Raw genomic sequence first — 19,111 nt, forward strand, 5'->3', positions numbered from 1 at the left:
TCATTGTGAATGTTACGTAGTGCAAAGAAGAAAAAATATTCAATAATTAAAGTAACGCGTATTGAATTATTGAGTAATTAATTATTCAATATTTTTATATTGTACAGTTTTACATTCATTAAAGTGCAGTAAAACTAAACCTCTGTTTTTCATTGTTTCATTGTTGAATTATTGAGTCTCTAAAGTATTAAAAATGGAGAGAATACATTCCTGCAGTCTTCCTTAAAAATTCTTATATTTATTTAAACAGCTATGTTCTTTCTTGCAATGGATCTTTACCTGAAGAAGCATTGCTGTTAAAATAAACATGAAGATTTTGGAAACTGACTATGGTGTATGGGAATGTTTTCTGTACAGATGTCAGTGTCTTACGCACACGCCTGAGTTGGATTTATTGGGTCTATTAAAAAAATATTTTCTTTGTTAATTTTGAATGTGTTGCTTTAAAATTATTTAACAACATTTTATTTTATTTTATCATATTAGATAATAAATAATTAAAATAATTTCAAGCAGCATTACTTGATAGCAACAATCCACAAAAAAACGTTGGTCTTTTAAAATGTTTTATAGAACAAATAAAGTCTTTCTGTTGGTCCTAAATGCACGCTTTTATAACCCATACGCCCTCAAGGTGCAGTCAGAGGAGCCGCAGTCAAGCGTCTCACCAGGTGATGGAACAGAGCTAGAGTCAACGTCTTCTTTTGATCAGTTTAATGTAACAGGAAATTCATTTGTTTTAACCTTGGGAATTGACTTCCATCCCAGAACGCTCGTTAGAATTAGAATTGGATAAAGCTCATGCCATGTGCTGCCTGAGAAAAAAACTGCACTGAAATGTCTGACTGTGTGACTGAGTAATGTGTTATTCCCGCAACGGCGTTGACTCACTCAGAAGCCCTATTTGTGTGGGCAGCGTAGGAATAACGTTCCACTCTGTGTAAACCCTCCTCTGATGATAACCAAAAACCACCAGTTGTGCTAGTCCTGACAAGCTTGTAAGCAGTGAGAAATCAACCTCTTTTATCTTGTTTACTCAAACGAGGGCAAATGAGCATCATTTGTAAGCGTGAGAGTGAATAATTAATCTTTGTTCTTCCGAAGTTCTGCAATTTCCCATATCCAATCATCTCTGATGTTGAATTTGAAATGGTGAATGTGAGAAAATTTGACTCTAGGATCTACTGATCAGGATCTGAATCTTATAATTACATCTTGAATGACTTATATGCACCATCTCCTCACTGTGAGCAGGAAAAAAGAAATCATTTTGAGGATTGCCATCTAGCTGGGAGCCTATTTAGTCCCATTTAAAACGAATTGCAGACATGTAAAGAACTTAAAAATGCTTCCACCCTACCTGGATCCTAAAATTTAGGCGTTTACAATGGCAACAAATGTTCAGATTCATGTGGGCTCCGGATATTGCAGAGAGACTGTTATATAACTGAACCATTTGGGCTGTGAACACTAAGGGAGTTTTGCTTCAAGTTTACTGCGATGCATTATCTACTAATCATCATCACATACAGGATAAACTTTAGTTTAAAGGGATAGTTCACCCAAAAATGAAAATGATCCCAAATTTAGTACCGTAAGCCAGTTATTATAGTTTATAAAGTTATATAAATATGGATATTTTTGGAAAAAAACACACAAAAAAAAAACACATCAGTTTACATACTTTATTAACCCCCCAGAGCTGTATGGATTACTTTTATGATGGATGAATGCACTTTTTTGGGAATCAAAAAATGGTGCCCTTCACTCCTATTATAAACCTTGGAAGAACAAGGATATTTTTTTATTATTATACCTCTGATTGTGTTTGGTTAAAAGTAGAAAGATATATCCACCTAGGATGGCTTGAGGGTGAGTAAATTATGGGAAGATTTTCATTTTTTGGGTGAACTATCCCTTTAAGACTTGCAAGTAAATAAATCTTTTTGCTACTCATATCAGACAATTCTCACTCCCAGCTTCCTTAACTGAACAAAAAAAATAGTTTGATGATGAAAGACTGTTTAGTCCTTAGGGAAGTTGATCACTTGGAAAGAGGTTAGGATAGTTTAGATTTTGATGTCAAAACTCACTCATCTCAGCGAGAACAATGAAACAATGTCAATAAATCAAAAGAGTAACTTTTATGTCTCGTATGTGGAATTACAAACTCAGAGCAAAAAAGTTCACAGTCAAATGTCTATTCTATGGATTACACAGATACAATCTTTCTTGTCTCGTACCTGTGTATGTCCATTTTGCATTTGCATTGTATAATTCAGACTGCAGACAGCTGGATTTTGGCTAATGTATTTAGTGACTCTGAACATAAAGGCATCAGCATCATTTCTCCTTGGCATTGGACACAGAGCGATGTACTCATTTGCTAAAAATAACTGCTATGGCTTGCTGAGTACTAATTTAAGATTCAAATATAATCTAGTATACTGATAAACAATGGTGAGAAGAATCTCATGCCTGTCTGAACGCACAGAAAAAACAATTTACTCGTATAATGTCAGCAATAAAGAAATAAAATCCAACAGCAATTGTATCATGAATTGGGCTTCAAATCACACAAAGTTAGCTTAAATTAGAATAATAGAAGAATAAGCACCTGGCCCTTTTAGGTTCTGTTTAAATGAACCAATAACAAAAAGCAATTCAATTATCAGACATTTGCTAAATGAACCTAAACTGCTCCTTTGGGAGAATTAGTGTCTATTCAGCATAAGAGTATAAAATATAAGCATATAAAAATATGTATAGAAATTGCTTACTAGATGAAAAGAATGCAATTTGTTTATACAAACACAACATAAGCATATAACAAAATATGTAGCTCACTACACAAAGACTTGAACATCTGGATAGGTAGGTAGGTCACTTCAGAAAAAATTAGGGCAGCCAGCTTGAATTTAAGTGAGTCACAATGCCTCAAAATAGAGGAATTAAAACAATCTGGTGGGGTGGTATGATATACAAACAGCAGACAGAAAGTTCTTCACCAGTAATAAATAAACCAAACGTTTTGTTTGCATTATAAATCCGGAAATGTCTCGATCGACATAATATTAGCGCAGAGAAGCTGGCATGCAAGACAAGCCTACAAAACCAGCCCACACACAAGCCAAGAAATAAATACGAGAATCCAGAGTGGACATTTTGTTCAAGTACCAATCAACGTTCAAATAACGTTCAGTAAATGCTCGGTGGCCTTCGTTGCGATTTCAATCAAATCCGGCAGTATCCGAGTAAAATGCATTAAAGACAGATAAAAGTAGATAAAATTGAAATATTTACCGCATTATGTGTCTGCGTCTGTCCAACTAGTATCAGGATGTTGGAGCAGATGATTGAAAGGCAGAAATTGATCAGAATGATTGATCTCTCCGACCTGATGTACCTGAAAAGAAATGGTTTATCAAAGTTGCATTCCTCCAAAAGTGCCATGGCATTATTTGTAATATCCCTTGTACATCTATGCACTTACCTCCATAGAACAGCATACACCACGGCCAGTGTGATCAAGGCCAGACAGGACAGACCACAGCCCACTATTAGTGTCACAGATGGAACCCCTGAGTACTCCATAGCCTGTGAATGGCACACAAGAGCTTCAGTGAGCGATTTTCAAACCCTTGTACCGCTAATAAAAGCCCATTTCGGTGCCTTCATTATGGGGAGCTTGCTTATTGCAGCACAGCCATTAATACTGCACAAATTCAGAGGATTAAAGCACAAGCTTTTTTTGGTCTGTAATTCATTTTTCCCCATTCAATCTCCCCTTCACATGAATAAAATGTGTTTTGCCCCCACTCAAATGAACAGTGCTCATTATCAACAGGTGGGTGATTAATGTCACAAGGCATAATTAACTAAAATACATAACAATCTGTTTTAAGCCGTCAGTCCACTTTGAGGTTATCTTGGCAGTTATTTCCAGTAGTGCAAGTACAGCTTCTTGAATAGAGAAACATGGAAATCTCCAAAACGGAATGTCAGTCTTCAATTAACATTACAACTATGATACGTTATGTTTCACATTAAAATATGAAAACAATGGTCAGATGAATTAATTCTTTAGCTCAAATCATGTAAAATAGTGGTTTTTAGTGGTATTTTTGCATTCAAGAGCGAACAAACAAAAAATGCTTCAATGAAAAGCATAGGTTTTAAAAGTAGGGTGGGGGACTTTCAATTGTCTATCAAGAATACGATTGGCTCTTTAAACTTAGGATGGACTTTCGCTGACATATTGAGTTGTTATAATTTTTCCTATTTATTTTTATTATTTTATTGTATATATAAATATATACATACAGTATATATATATATATATATATATATATATATATATATATATATATATATATATATATAGTGCTCAACAAATTTATTAGACCACCTGTCATAATAAAGAGAAATTCTGTCAAAATTTTATCATCATTTATTAATCAAATAGCAAACTGAAACAACTAAATAGTCTGTATTAATACATAATAACAAAAACATTTATTTTAATTTTAATTTTGTATGGTCTCCATTGGCCTTGATAAGGCATTGTTTTTTTGTACTTTTCCACAGTCTCTGTTGACTTCCAAATAGTATCTAGTTGTTCCCCAAGATTTGCTTTTGATGAAACATTTGAGCATTTTGTCTTTGAATCCATTTAATCTTGACAATAATTATATTTTAGCATTAGAAACACTACTGACTAAAAAAGGCTTACACATACTGGTGTGGATTAACCATTACAGAAACATAAAAAATGATTTTGGTAATCACCAATACTGTTAGTTTAGGGCAGCTGTGGGACAAACCTTCCATTGGGTGGAGGTCTAATAAATTTGTTAAGCACTACATATACAGTATATATATATATATATATATATATATATATATATATATATATATATACCTATGATCTTATCTATATAAACCTATGAGGCCTTAACTAAGCCCTCGCAGTGCATATCCCAGCTAGTCCATTTATTTATGCCTTTTCCCCCAGAATTCCATCTGACAAACCCCCCTCAATCCAGCTCCCGGGAGTCACAAGTCATTTTGACATATCAGCCGTGCATTGCAATGATAGGAGTTATCAAACTTTGCCCCTGCTGCATCACTGAGATGCAGACAACACCATTATTTTCACACGGGAGCCATTTATTCACTGACTGGTCACATGGGCAGAGAAAAAATGGCTGCCTCTTACTCTGTAGGGTAAAACAGCCATGTTTTGCTGTCTACTGAATCTACTAGTAAAGAGACCACCGCAGATGGCATTATATCTCAAATGTGAAGCTTATCCAAATGCTATGAGCAAAGGTAAAAGGTAGATTAATATTATACAGTTACATTAATCTACATCAATAAGTCCGGGAACTTTAATAGAGGATGAAGCCATTATTACATAATATGAAAGCCATAATTTATTTGCACAATCCAGGAATACCTGCATAATATCTAAGAATTATTTTATTCATATAAATAGCCAATTTAATCTCACTGATGAAGAGGCTACAGCTGATGCCATCTCAAACGTGAACATATCCAAATGCTTTGAGCAACATTTAGGAAAGGCAAAATGGAGATTATGTCATTTTTTACCCTCAATTTACATCAATATGTGAAGGGGGAAGCTTTAATATATAAATCAAAATATTAAACGATTTATTGTTTATTTAAATATGTATGATATACACTCACATATATGCAGATATAAGTAATTACTTAAACACAGGAGATTCTGAGCACTCTCTCTCACACACACACACACATGCACAAGCTTTGCACAGGTTGATTACTATCTTAATCAAATATGACATAATTAAAGTCAGTTATTAAATATCACTTTGAAAACCACACACGCACTTTAATCAATACAGCATCTCTTGAGATGCCCCGTAGAAGACAATTCCAATACTTACTATTTCTCTGGGTTGTTGAGCCAAAATGGCGAAGGTAGATACCCGATCACATAAGCATTTGGTGTGGGATGCATCGGTGAGCACAGTTCTGCATCCTTTAGAGCTCCAGCTGCCCCAAGAATCGTTCCTACACAACACAGAGAAGATTAAATCGCTTTAACAAGCTTTTTCCCTGTGAATCCGTCGCTCTGAATTCTCAACAATGCGCTCTCCTCTCACCCACTTCACTTATTACTTAAGCGACAGAAAGTAAAAGCAACGCATTTCAGTGCAGATCGTATTGAGTGCGACTGAAGCGCTGAGGCTCTGTGGTGCTGAACGACTCACTGCTCACAGAGATACACTCACACCACACAGCAAAATAAACCCGAACCTGTGATTCCTTTGGACGCTTTTCCTCACGTTCTGCTTCAGCTTTCTCTTATCTCTCTCTATCGATATGTATTTCCACTCGCTTTTCTAATTAGCGCCCTTTGGACGCTTTCCTGAGGGAAAAATTCAGCCTAGAAACGGCGGACGGCATCAGATTGATACTCTCTTGCCTCCTGCCTCGCGCTACAGCGGAGGGGGGAGATACCTCAGAAATAGTCCCCTGTTCTTGTTCGTTCATCCTGATTACGGCATTTAACCGTAAATGTTTGAAGTTTATTCGATTTTATAGCTTTTGTTTTCACAGTATTCTTCCCCCGAAACGTAAACGTCAGGGAAAAACCGAGCCGAAGCGTTAACCACCCCGTGAAAACGGGCTGGATGGTAGCAGCCAATTTCTCCTTCTCTGGCTACCAAAATGATAGAATAGACATCTCACATATTTATTAATGCTTACACATCTTGTCTGATATTGCAGTGGTTACATCTAAAGATCGCAGGCTGATATCTAACTTAACTTAGCCTGATAATAAATCATTTAAAGGGGGAAAATGCTTATAAACATCATTCGAGGATGTATTTACTTAACTGATCAATGTTTGATTACATTGTGTAAAATATTCATATCTGAACCTCTGATATAACGAAATCAGTTAGTCAACACTGTAGTAAAAGTAGTCTACTATGATTAACCAGTTGATACTGTAACTAGTATAAAAGCAACACTGAATAATAGTGCCTCCAAACGATGCATAACAAATACAGCCCTTTTCCGGAGGCTGTATAACATGACACCCTAAGTGACTTTTCCCTGAGGAAGACGATGCAGGATTGTGTCTGCACATCTCCATAATTAAACCGCAGCAATTGCTCTCTTTTCAAGGTTTAATTAAGCTTTATAACTCACTCTTTTCCATATGCATGGATAGCATGCATAACTTTCATTAAATGCGAGTAACGGTCATTATGTAATAGCATATCTGTAGTTCATATATTCATATATGAAAATGCATGGGTCATCTGAAAATTTCATGACATTTCCAAGTACCCAAAATGTGCATGATCTGTAATGATCCAAACACATTTCATGCATACAGTACCAAATGACCCTTGGTTTTGGATCATATTTAGCTGCAGATATGTGTACAGCGTAAATCAGGCTGGATTGATTCGCTCATGGAAGACGAAGTGTGGCCCTGTCCTGTCTAACCGCATCGACAGCAAGCCAATAGCGACTGACTCCAGGCATCTATTAGGACATTGTGGAATGGATTTCTGTGGGTTACCATGTCAGCAAACCTATATGATTTGATCCACTCAATATGCGGTCAATTCATCCAAACTATATGACATTATAGAAGCAACACTATGGTATCATAATTATCAAAACAAAAAGGCTTTGTATATATATATATATATATATATATATATATATATATATATATATATATATATATATATATATATATATATATATGTCTTTACTTTGGTAATTCCAGTTCCAAAGCATGTTTCTGAAAGTTGAATATATTTTCTACCAGAGAGAAGGCAATTTATTTTCCGTTTAGTTGCATCTGTTCTCTTGTTACTCACTTGCCTCTTCCGGTCTGGGTGGAATTTGAAAGACACACAGTCTGTGGAGGAGTCTGTGGGTGTATGAATTACGCTAGGCTCAAGATAGACTCGGTTTCTAGGCAATTGTATGAGGAGAAACTAATGACTTTAAATAGCCGAAACGTGCCGCTGTCCATGGTACTGAATCACTACATTTAGGGTAGCAGTTAACACTGTAAACCATAGTTTTGACATTTGAGGATATATTTTGAATAGTTATAAGCATGACACTTTAGCAAAAATCTATATTGTCTCATACTTATGATTATTTAATAATAATCATTTATATTTTATACCAAATGTACTGTTAGGGTGCCAGGTTATTGGCGGTAATTCACTTCATAAAGGAAACTGCGTGCTTTGAACTGCCATAATGTTGAAATCAGGGGTCTATTCATGTCTGTTATGAGGTTATTTTTGGACTGTTTATTTTATACATAAGCCTGGAGTCTAACAATAATCCTTTAAAGGCACTTACACAAAGCAACTCAGCATTACACTTAATTCAATGCTGTATGAAAAAAGTATTGGACATCTGACAAAAAAATACAACACAATGCCCACCAACTTCTTTAGTCCTATACAATACCAATTAAGAAAATTATATATGTATGTGTGTGTGCATATATATATATATATATATATATATATATATATACACACACACACACACACTCACCGGCCACATTAGGTACACCTGTTCAACTGCCGATAACGCAAATATCTAATCAGCCAATCACATGGCAGCAACTCAATGCATTTAATGCAAACTGAGCATCACAATGGGAAAGAAAGATGACTTAAGTGACTTTGAACATGGCATGGTTGTTGGTACCAGGCAGGCTGGTCTGAGTATTTCAGAAGCTGCTGATCTACTGGGATTTTCACACATAACCATCTCTAGGGTTTACAGAGAATGGTCCGAAAAAGAAAGTATACTGTGAGCTGCAGTTCTGTGTTCAAAAATGCCTTGTTGATGGAGAATAGTCAGACTGGTTCAAGCTGATAGAAAGGCAACAGTAACTCAAATAACCACTGGTTACAACCGAGGTCTGCAGAAGAGCATCTCTGGACGCACAACACGTCGAACCTTGAAACAGATGGACTACAGCAGCAGAAGACACACCGGGTGCCACTCCTGTCAGCTTAGAACAGGAAACTGAGGCTACAGTTCACACTTGCTTAAAATATTGGACAATAGAAAATTGGGAAAATGTTGCCTGGTCTGATGAGTCTCGATTTCTGCTGTGACATTCAGATGGTAGGGTCAGAACTTGGTGTAAACACCATGAAAGCATGAATCCATGCTAATGCCTGTCAATTTTCAAGATGTGACAGCTGCTTGAGACTTTATGTTCAACAGGTAGAACATAAGAAAGCCACTACTTTTGAAGATAACTACTTCATTATATTAATAAGAAACATATTATGTCATCATTTTCAAGCATTTTATTTACGATATTTACCATGAATATATTTTTTATATAAAATTTTAGGATGCATCCTTTTTTCCCCCATCACTTTTCAGCATCATTCTACATTAATTTTCAAACATCACTACTTAATTTTTTATCTTGTGATGTGACAAATTAAGTTTTTTTTAAAGTGAAGTTCTCAATTAACAGTTTTTCTTAATAGTTTAGTTTTAAAAGTATAGTTCCCAATTAATTTAAGGTCATAAAATGTCATAATAATTATAAAATAACTTGGAAAAAAATACTGTTTAAAATTTAGTTTTAGACTGAATACAGCAAACCACATTACAGAACGTGTCACTAGTCACTGCATGTCAGCTACCCATAAACTAACACAACATGTCAATGCCACATAAGGTCATCAATATGAATACCAATTCTCTGAGTCTGTGACTCAAGTTCAAGATTACTACTACCTACGCCACTAGATAGATAGATAGATAGATAGATATTGATTTGAATATGAAATAAGGAACATAAAGCCATCTCTTAGGAAAAAAACACATCACAAGAACTTTGCTATACCAGTCATCACCTCTATCTCTTCAGAGCAAAATTTTACGAGGGAAAAATGGAGATTTATGTCACAGTGTGGCTGCCCTGTGCTTTTTCATACATGCGAAAATTGATAGAGTTGTAAGTATTCAAGTGAGAGTCTGCATGACCGATGCAGAGCTAAGCAACATTTGGCCTTAGAGAGAAAGATTCTGCCTTTAAATCAAGGTAACTTATCATTTTCACAATGCTAGGAAATATACCAAACCTTACTGATAGCTTTGGAGAAACCTGTCATCAGTTGTGCTGACATGGGGAAGAAATAATTTGAATCTGATTATATACAAACGCTATCCTGAAGCCATGTTTAGGATAACGTAAGCCATTTAAGTGAACAAGGCTTACAAGCAAACAGGATTATAATGGTGATTTCAGGTATTCGCAACACATTGGCCTCCTTTTTTCCTGTTGCTCAGTAGCATTTTGTAAAACAGTGCCTTTGTGCACCTACAAGAGAGGCTCTCTTGCCAATTGAACATACTTCATTGTTTTTCCGTGTAAATAGAGTGTTAATGGCAATCAACAACATGCATTCAAGTCTACATGAATGAGGAATCCAATTTAGACACTGTTTAACCTCAGTTTGTCCTCAAACTTCATGTTTTTCCAAACCTGTATGACTTTCTTTCTTTCGTGGTACACAAAAGAAGAAAAACAATAGACGGTGCTGTTCCTGTTTTCCATGCAATTACAATGAAAGGGGAACTAAAGCTTTCAAAAGGATGTAGAAGTGCCATAAAAGTGGTCCTCAAAATTGTATGCTATATTTTGAGTTTTTTTGAAGTCATATTACCACTTTGTGTGAAGAATAGACCCAAATTTAAGTCATTATTCACTGATAATCTACCTCTCCAGTGAGTTGTTAACCACCGCAACCCGGATCATTTATTCAGTGAGTCAAAATCAAGAATCAGATCAGTCTGATTCATTTCCAAATCATTTAGACCAGCTGAAGTGAACTGGACTGAAGTGAAATGATTCACTGAAAAGATTCAATCCAAAGGAACAATCATTCACAGATCACCCAGGGGTTAGGGCAGATAAGATTTTTAGTGAATAATGACTTAAATTTCAGTCTAATTTCCACACAAAGCTATTTTAAGAACATGGAATATAGTGCACGGCTGGTATTGACTATTTTTATAATGCTTTTTTGATGCTTTTGTGTCCTTTCTAAAGCTTCAATTTCAGTCCCCATTCACTTTAAATGCGAGACCTGCACAAAAATCCTCATTTTCTGTCCACAAAAGGACAAAACAACATGAGGGTGAGTAAATGATGACAGTATTGTCATTTTTGGATGAATTATTCCTTTAAAGGTTCCACTCAGCCTGAACCCATGATGTCAGAGGTTAAAAAGATGAGATTTCTCATTCGCACTGAGCTTGTATACGCTAGTGAGTATACATAATGACTTCCAGGAAGAAAGGCACAGAGTTATGATATGAATGTCATCGAAATCAGCAGCTGTTTCCCCACATTGTTGGAGAAAATCTCTTGGGGCTAATTAAAATTGCACCTCAAAATATGCACAATCATGCCAGAGAGAGCTGATAGAGTCGTGCATTTGTGTTCCGTAATTGTTTGCTTGCACAGGCCAATTTTGATTTTGTGCAAAGAGTAAACACGTTAACGAACAAATTTATTAATGAACATGCGTCCACGTAAATAATCATGCAAACAGATTAGAGACTTAACTCAACAGCAAATTTATTCAAATTTATCACCAACAGGCACGGAATCCACATTATTTGAGCCCAATAAGAGCGGCTCTTTTTTTGATAGCAAATATGAAGCCTGTTTATATGCCTGAGCTTTTCAGGGCAGAGACCCCTCCCTCTTTATAAGCTGCCTATAATAATACCACAGGGCTAAAATCCATTCCAGTGGCTCAAATTACACTCAAGGGGGCAGACTCGGGTGGCCCTTCATTCAATGAAAATTGAATTTGGTAAATACGATTTCTCTGTGTTCTTATCGGTCACCGCACAGAGAGGCCTGGCTCATACTCCCTCATATTGCTTCTGAAGCACCGTGTAATTTTCATATTTGAAGATGATTAAGATTAAATAGAAGCCATTTTCAATTTGCAGCATGGACCAGACAGAACTAAATAAGTAAATAATTAAATGACTGGAATTATACAGATATTATATAATTATTGAGAAAGATCATAACAAAACAACCCGAATTAACACGATAATCATGTTAAAGGGATAGTTCACCTAAAAATGAAAATTCTATCATCATTTGTTCACTCTCATGTAGTTCCAACCATGCATGACTTACTTTCTTCTGTGGAGCACAAAAATAATATTTTGAAATGTGCATACAATGAAGGTCAATGTTGTTTGGACCCCATTTATTTTCATTATAAGACTGTTATCTTCTTTTGTGTTCCACAGATTACACTCTTAGCTAATATACTTAAAATATTTAAGTTTGGTTGCATTACTTATAAAATATAAGTATATTCTACTAATTTGTGGGTGTATTTGAATGTGTTAATAAATGTAAGTTAAATGCACTTAAATTATGAAGTTTTTCTCCTGACCACGCCTCCTACACACTGGTTTGCGGCAGGTAATGATGCCATTTTGTCGTGGTGTGTGTGAATTCAAGGAGCTTTTGATGAGCAGTTGGAACATTTGTTTTGGCTGTTCTACAGACATTTTTTCCAAACATTTACCTTTTTATAGTTTTTCACCAAAGGAGAAAATCACAATTTTTAAGTTACCATCATCGAGGTCAGGGTTTGTTTTAGTTGAGCGCTTTTAACTGCATTAAAACCAACCAGACAAGCAAAGTTAAAAGATGATCAGGTGGTGTTGATTATGTTTTCACATAATCATTATTTGAACTGAATCACTGAACTCATTTAGAGCCCAATCTCTGAGTTAGATTTACATTATTGATTACAGCAGCACTGTGATTCTACGGTGGAAGATCAACTTTTACAATACAATTTTTTTTTTTCAAAATATTTTAGGCACACACAGACATCAAGAATCAGCGTATGAATCTCAACAACGTTGACAAGCAACATATTCTGATAAACAGATCAACTCTGAACATTAGAAAACAAGCTACTAAAAAGTCACAGAAAAACAGCAAAATTTAAATAGTGAGAATAAAGAAAATTACTAAGACAATTCAGCTCACAAATTATTCATGCAGCAATGCATGATGGGAGGCATGGATGAATTTTGATTGGTGGCAAGTTAACTTGCTTAGTACATTGAACTTAAATATACTAGGTGTAATAACTACAAAGTAATTAATATTACAAAACATTTTAAGTTAAATGAACTCGAATTATTAAGTTAACATTACATAATTTTTTTTAGGGCAACCAGTTTACTCAATTTTTTTTTAAGTAAATTCAACTTATCCGGGCTAACAGTGTAACAAAAGTCATACAGGTTTGGAATAAAATGAGGGTGAGTAAATCATAACCAAATTGTAATTTTTGTGTGAACTATCCCTTTAACTATGGAAGATTGTTTTTTTCTGCCACTAAATAAAAAAAAATAAAAAAAAAAAATCACAAAAAAGGTAATTGTGACTTTTTAATCTCACAACTTTTTTTCTCGCAATTGGAAATTTGCATCTCGCAATTCTGACTTTATTTCTCAGAATTGCGAGATTTAAACTTGCATTGCGAGTTATTAAGTCAGAATTGCGTGGTAAAAGTCAGAATTGTGTTATAAAGTCAGAATTATATATAAAGTCGCAATTCTGACTTTTTCTCGCAATTGCAAGTTTTTAATCACACAATTCTGACTTTTTCTCGCAATTGCAAGTTTTTATCACGCAATTCTGACTATTTCTCACAATTCTGACTTTTTTCAGAATTGCGATATAAACTCAATTGCGAGTTATAGTCAGAATTGTGAGATATAAACTCACAATTGCGAGTTATAAAGTCAGAATTACAAGATATAAACTCGCAATTCTGAGAGAAAAAAGTCAGAATTGCGAGTTTATATCTTGCAATTCTGACATTATAACATGCAATTGCAAGTTGTAAAGTCAGAATTCTGAGAAAAAAGTCAGTCTTTTTTCCCCTCATTTTTGCGCATTACATACAACTACGAGTTTATATCTCTTTCTGACTTTATAACTCACAATTCTGACTTTATAACTCGCAATTGTGAGTTTATATCTCGCAATTGTGAGTTTATATCTTGCAATTCTGAGGGAAAAAAAAGTCAGAATTGTGAGATAAAAAGTCGAAATTACCTTTTTTATTTCATTGCAGAAACAAGCTTCCATATTTAACTATTCAGGGGTACGTTTCCCAAAAGCGTCGTTAGCCAACTAATGTTGCAAGTTCCGTCGTTACTAACATAGTTTAACAATTTGGTGTTTCCCGAAACCATTGTTCAACTTCAAACGAACATTCACAAACTGCATCGCAAACTTGTGTGGTTGAAATGACAGCTGTGGTTAGAAGAATAGTTTCTTGTTTTTATGATCTGAACTTGATAAATTGTTATCTTGAGCAAAATAAGCAAGCTGACATTAAGTACAATGTATATCTTTTATTTCGAGTATATACAATTGTCATTTACATATTTTACTTTGTCATGAAATTTTAAGCACCGTTTTTGAAGAGTGCGCATGTGCTGTAGTACATAAGAATGAGCCTATGATTGAATCTGGAAATAAAGCAAAATAACTGAGAAAAATAAGAATTAGTCCTCAGATGCCATGTCTGTAATTTATAGCAAAAAAAAAAAAATCTATCATTAATTAGATCTCAAACGGATTCATTCAAGTTATTACTCCACCACCTGTGTGACATCATTCACCAACGTGGCTGAACGACAGGTTTGCGACAGTACGGTTTCAGGAAACAGTCTTGACTAGATAGTTGATTTGCTCAGCGATGCATCGTACTGTGGTAGTAAAGCAGCGAGTTACGTCGTTGTACAGGAAACGCACCCCAGATCATACCTTTTTTGGTATTTTTTAGTTCTTTTCGGAGTCAAAAAAATAAATACCAAAAATATATATATATATAAAAAATAACAGCACATGATATGTATGGTACATACAACACTAATTACTAATGTAAGTAGAAATTGTTAGCGCTACAAATATTTCTGTGTGACCAAACATGACTCTCATTTCTAGAAATCATCCTTTCCATAGAACCTGTCACCACACAGCCTGGCCAAAAGAAATACGTGCTTTATTAATTGCACACTGAGGAACAAAGGGGGAAAGGCTGCCAAATCCAAATGGACTCAGATGAAAAGCAAAGACGAGACTCGGTGTCTCTGAAGAGGGTCTCAGAGCTATAGTCACAAGCACAAGTGACAATAGAGAATATTAGATTCTCAAAATCCACCACACAACATTTATTCTAGACAAAGAGATGTCTCATGGTACTGACAGAGAAGCTGCTTTGGAGGTAGTTTAGCGGTTAAAAACCTGAACCCAAACACTTTCGGTTAAATCCTCATAAGGATCGAACCATGAACCATCACAACTATTCTTTTGACAAAATAACTAAATATTCCCTGTAGAAGATTTACTAGTAAGTCACTTCCGAATGACAAACCTCAAAAACAAATATATAAGAAATGAGCCACCAATACTGTTATGCTCTACAGTTCTCCAGAAAGAACATTTAACATTTTTTTCACATTGTTTCTACCTTATATCTCATGTATCAAATTATCAACAGGTACTGTCACGGTTCCAGTCATTCCCGGACTACACTTCCCATAATCCTCCCTGCCAATCACCTGCATTCACTCCACCAATCAGCTAACACTAATCACCACACCCAGCTGCCACGCATTACCTGGACTATATAAGCTAGTCACATCCTCACACACATTGCGAGGTCTTGTATACTCTGGTTACATTTCTGAGAGCTTCTTATTGTTATTGTCTGCCTGTTATTTACCCTGTCTATTCCCCGTCTATGATTCCCTGCTGCCTGCCTTTGGACCGTGTATTGTTTATTGGTCTTACGATTGTTATCTGCCAGCCCTGACCTATTACCTGCACCTCAACTACGATTCTGCCTACTCTCGGCCATACCTGTTTGCTGTTGTTCCACAATTGCCTGTTTTACTACGAACTCAGTCTAATAAAGCTTGCATATGGATCTCACCTCGTGTCCCGCCTCGTTACAGGTACACTACCATCCATTTTATTTTTTAAAATGTAATTTATTCCTCTGATGATCTCTTTCTGGTAACACTTTACTTAAAGGTGCAATACATGCGATTTTTGCAGTAAAATATCCAAAAACCACTAGGCCAGTGTTATACATTTTATTCACTTGAGTACTTACAATATCCCAAATGTTTCCAACTATTTGTAAATCGTGAGAAAATTGCAATTTTATCCAAGGCTCCGGGACGTGTGAGGAGTCGCCTGTCAATTGTGTCATACCCGCGTTAACCTTCGGTCTGCCTCGGTTTCCGGTTTTAATCGACAAGTGAACAACTGTTTTGATATATTTATAGACAGAAAACTAATTATAGCTCAACACGTTTAGTCTTATTGTTTAAATCAAATTTTTTTTTACCATGCCTCAGAGAAAAACATTATTTTGTTAAATAGCTAACATAGCATAATCAGATGCAGCTTTATTTTTAGTAACAGTAATACAGCATTTTCTCCATCATACAATACTTTTAAAATGAATTGCATGCCATTTATCAACACATGCCATCCAGCATTTAATATGATATTCTAAAATCAATCTAGCTTACAGTGTGCAAAAAGTGTCTCACAGCAGCCACCACAGAGCAGCAAATTGCACAGAGTACCGATATAACATAATTTTCAACACACTCAAATGTATCTAATATGATAAACAGCTGTTACCTCATAATCATGACCGGAAAAGCGTAAGCGGCGCCGGTGACTGTGGCATAATAAAAGTTCTGCTGCTCGTGAGGCGTGTGTTGCGCAATTGCTCCAGCGGCCTCGTTCAGCTCCCACAACACTCTGCCCTGCTCTGCTTCATACTACAGTAACGTTAATAATCGCATCCATGAACATGATTTCTTTCCGACTCCTATCCCTATTCTTTTGCACAGTCCGTTGAGGTGGAGACCACATGTCCCAAGATTCTGTGCTCAAACTTGGCATCATCAAGCTACGCCTTTGTTTAGAATAGGCCTCTAGCGACCTCTAGTGGACAGAAATCCTACATACTGCACCTTTATATAACACATTATAAAAGTATTTGTAATGCATTAATTATGCCATGTATGGTCTCATGAATATTTGTAACCACAGTTATAATACTTATCTATTCATTGTTACACCTTTAGAAAGTATAATGCATTAAAGCACATGACAATCAACCAATTTCAGATGTAACAATGAATCTGGAAATATTATAATACATTTTAACTTTGGTTACAATTATTAATGAAAAGATATTATGCATTATAATGTACATTATAAATACCTTTTATAATGCATTATACATAAAAGCTTTTGTCACAGCTGGCTGAGGATGATGATGTGGCGAGGAGAAGCGGATCTCAAATAGCAACTTAACTTTATTTAACATCCAACAAAGAGTAATCCAAAACAAAGAACAGGCAACATATCAGTGTGCATGACACACAAACAATACCAGACCATGAGTAACAGAACTGAGGGCACTATATACAGTACACGTGAACAAATGAGGAACAGGTGTGAGTAATCAATGAAACAATGAGTAACTATAGCTGTGTCTCATTTCGAAGGCTGCGTCCTCTGGAGGTCGCATTTGAAGGCTGCATACGTCATCGAGGCGGTATTGTTTAAGAAAGGTAACCATTAGATTGCAAAGTAAGAAAGAAATTACAGTATTTTACATCCTATATATCCTTGAGGATGTATGCAGCCTTCAAATGCGACCTCTGGAGGACGCAGCCTCTGAAATGAGACACAGCTCAAACACACAAAATGACAATAACAAACTAAAAGTCCTTGAAAATGACACAGAAACACAACAGAATATAATGGTAGTATGCTGTATAATACTTCTTCAAAAAGCACTTCAAAAAGTGGGTAAATACAGTTTACACTATCATAATGTATCCCCTCATATAATTTCTTCCAACTACAAAAATGATTACGCCAGAGCCAGAAGTAATGCCTTGCCGTGTTTGGGGATCTGTCCGTTTCATTTTTTACTCATTCTTCAGTGACATTGGAGTAATTATTCTCAAACAGCCTCTGAAAGGGCATTGGTGGAAATGACAATCTCACACTCCAGTTCCGTTTCCTGTAGAAGCTAAAGGTTGTGTCTTTGGTTGAGGTAAGCTGGTCCTTGATCTATTCTGAGAGACAGTATTCTCAGAATAACATCCGGATATGAATTCTTTCAGGCTAATTTACAGTATTTCTCAGAGTAATACAATGAAATGCTTTTTTGCAATCCAATTTACTTTCATAATTAGCCATATTTCTATGTGGAACAGGAAATTCAGAGAGGAAAAATAATGAATCATGAATATCATATAATCAGAATGATTTTACTAATTATACTCAAAGGGTTCTTTCACCCAAAAATGAAAGAATGTCATTAATTACTCACCCTCATGTCGTTCTACAGCCGTAAGACCTTTCATCTTTCGAACACAAATTAAGATATTGTTGATGAAATCCGATGGCTCATTGAGGCCTCTATTGAGAGCAAAGCCATTCAAACTCTCAAGATCCATAAAGGTACTAAAAACATATTTGAAACAGTTCATGTGAGTTCAGTGGTTCTATCTTAATATTATAATGCGACGAGAATACTTTTTGTGCGGCAAAAAAAAATAAAGACTTTTCAACAATATCTATATGGGCCGACTGCAACGCTGCTTCAGTGCTTTACGAATCGAATCAGTGAATCGGAGCGGCAAAGTCACGTGATTTCAGCAGTTTAGCCGTTTGATAGGAGATCCGAATCACTAATTTGAAACAAAAGATTCATAAAGCTCAGAAGCTTCATGAAGCAGTGTTTTGAAATCGGCCCATCACTATATTGTTGAAAAGTCGTTATTTTGTTTTTTGGCCGCACAAAAGTATTCTCGGCGCTTTATAATATTAAGATAGAACCACTGAACTCACATGAACTGTTTCAAATATGTTTTTAGTACCTTTATGGATCTTGAGAGTTTGAATGGCTTTGCTCTCAATAGAGGCCTC

The 19,111-nt window shown here is 35.6% G+C and overlaps 1 protein-coding gene across 4 annotated transcripts in view; it reads right to left on the minus strand.

Moving 5' to 3' along the window:
* adgrb3 (adhesion G protein-coupled receptor B3) overlaps positions 1–19,111 on the minus strand; it is a 226,121-nt gene that overhangs the window by 40,506 nt on the left and 166,504 nt on the right. For all 4 annotated transcript variants that reach the window (XM_048205753.1, XM_048205754.1, XM_048205752.1 and 1 more), the window contains 3 exons: positions 5,934–6,060; positions 3,494–3,597; positions 3,304–3,406 (listed from right to left, as the gene is read on the minus strand). In XM_048205753.1, the coding sequence (XP_048061710.1) occupies positions 3,304–3,406; positions 3,494–3,597; positions 5,934–6,060 (334 nt within the window). The remainder of the gene's footprint in view (positions 1–3,303; positions 3,407–3,493; positions 3,598–5,933; positions 6,061–19,111) is intronic.

Source organism: Megalobrama amblycephala, linkage group LG10 (genome assembly GCF_018812025.1).
Source record: "Megalobrama amblycephala isolate DHTTF-2021 linkage group LG10, ASM1881202v1, whole genome shotgun sequence".
NCBI classification, from domain to species: Eukaryota; Metazoa; Chordata; class Actinopteri; order Cypriniformes; family Xenocyprididae; genus Megalobrama; species Megalobrama amblycephala.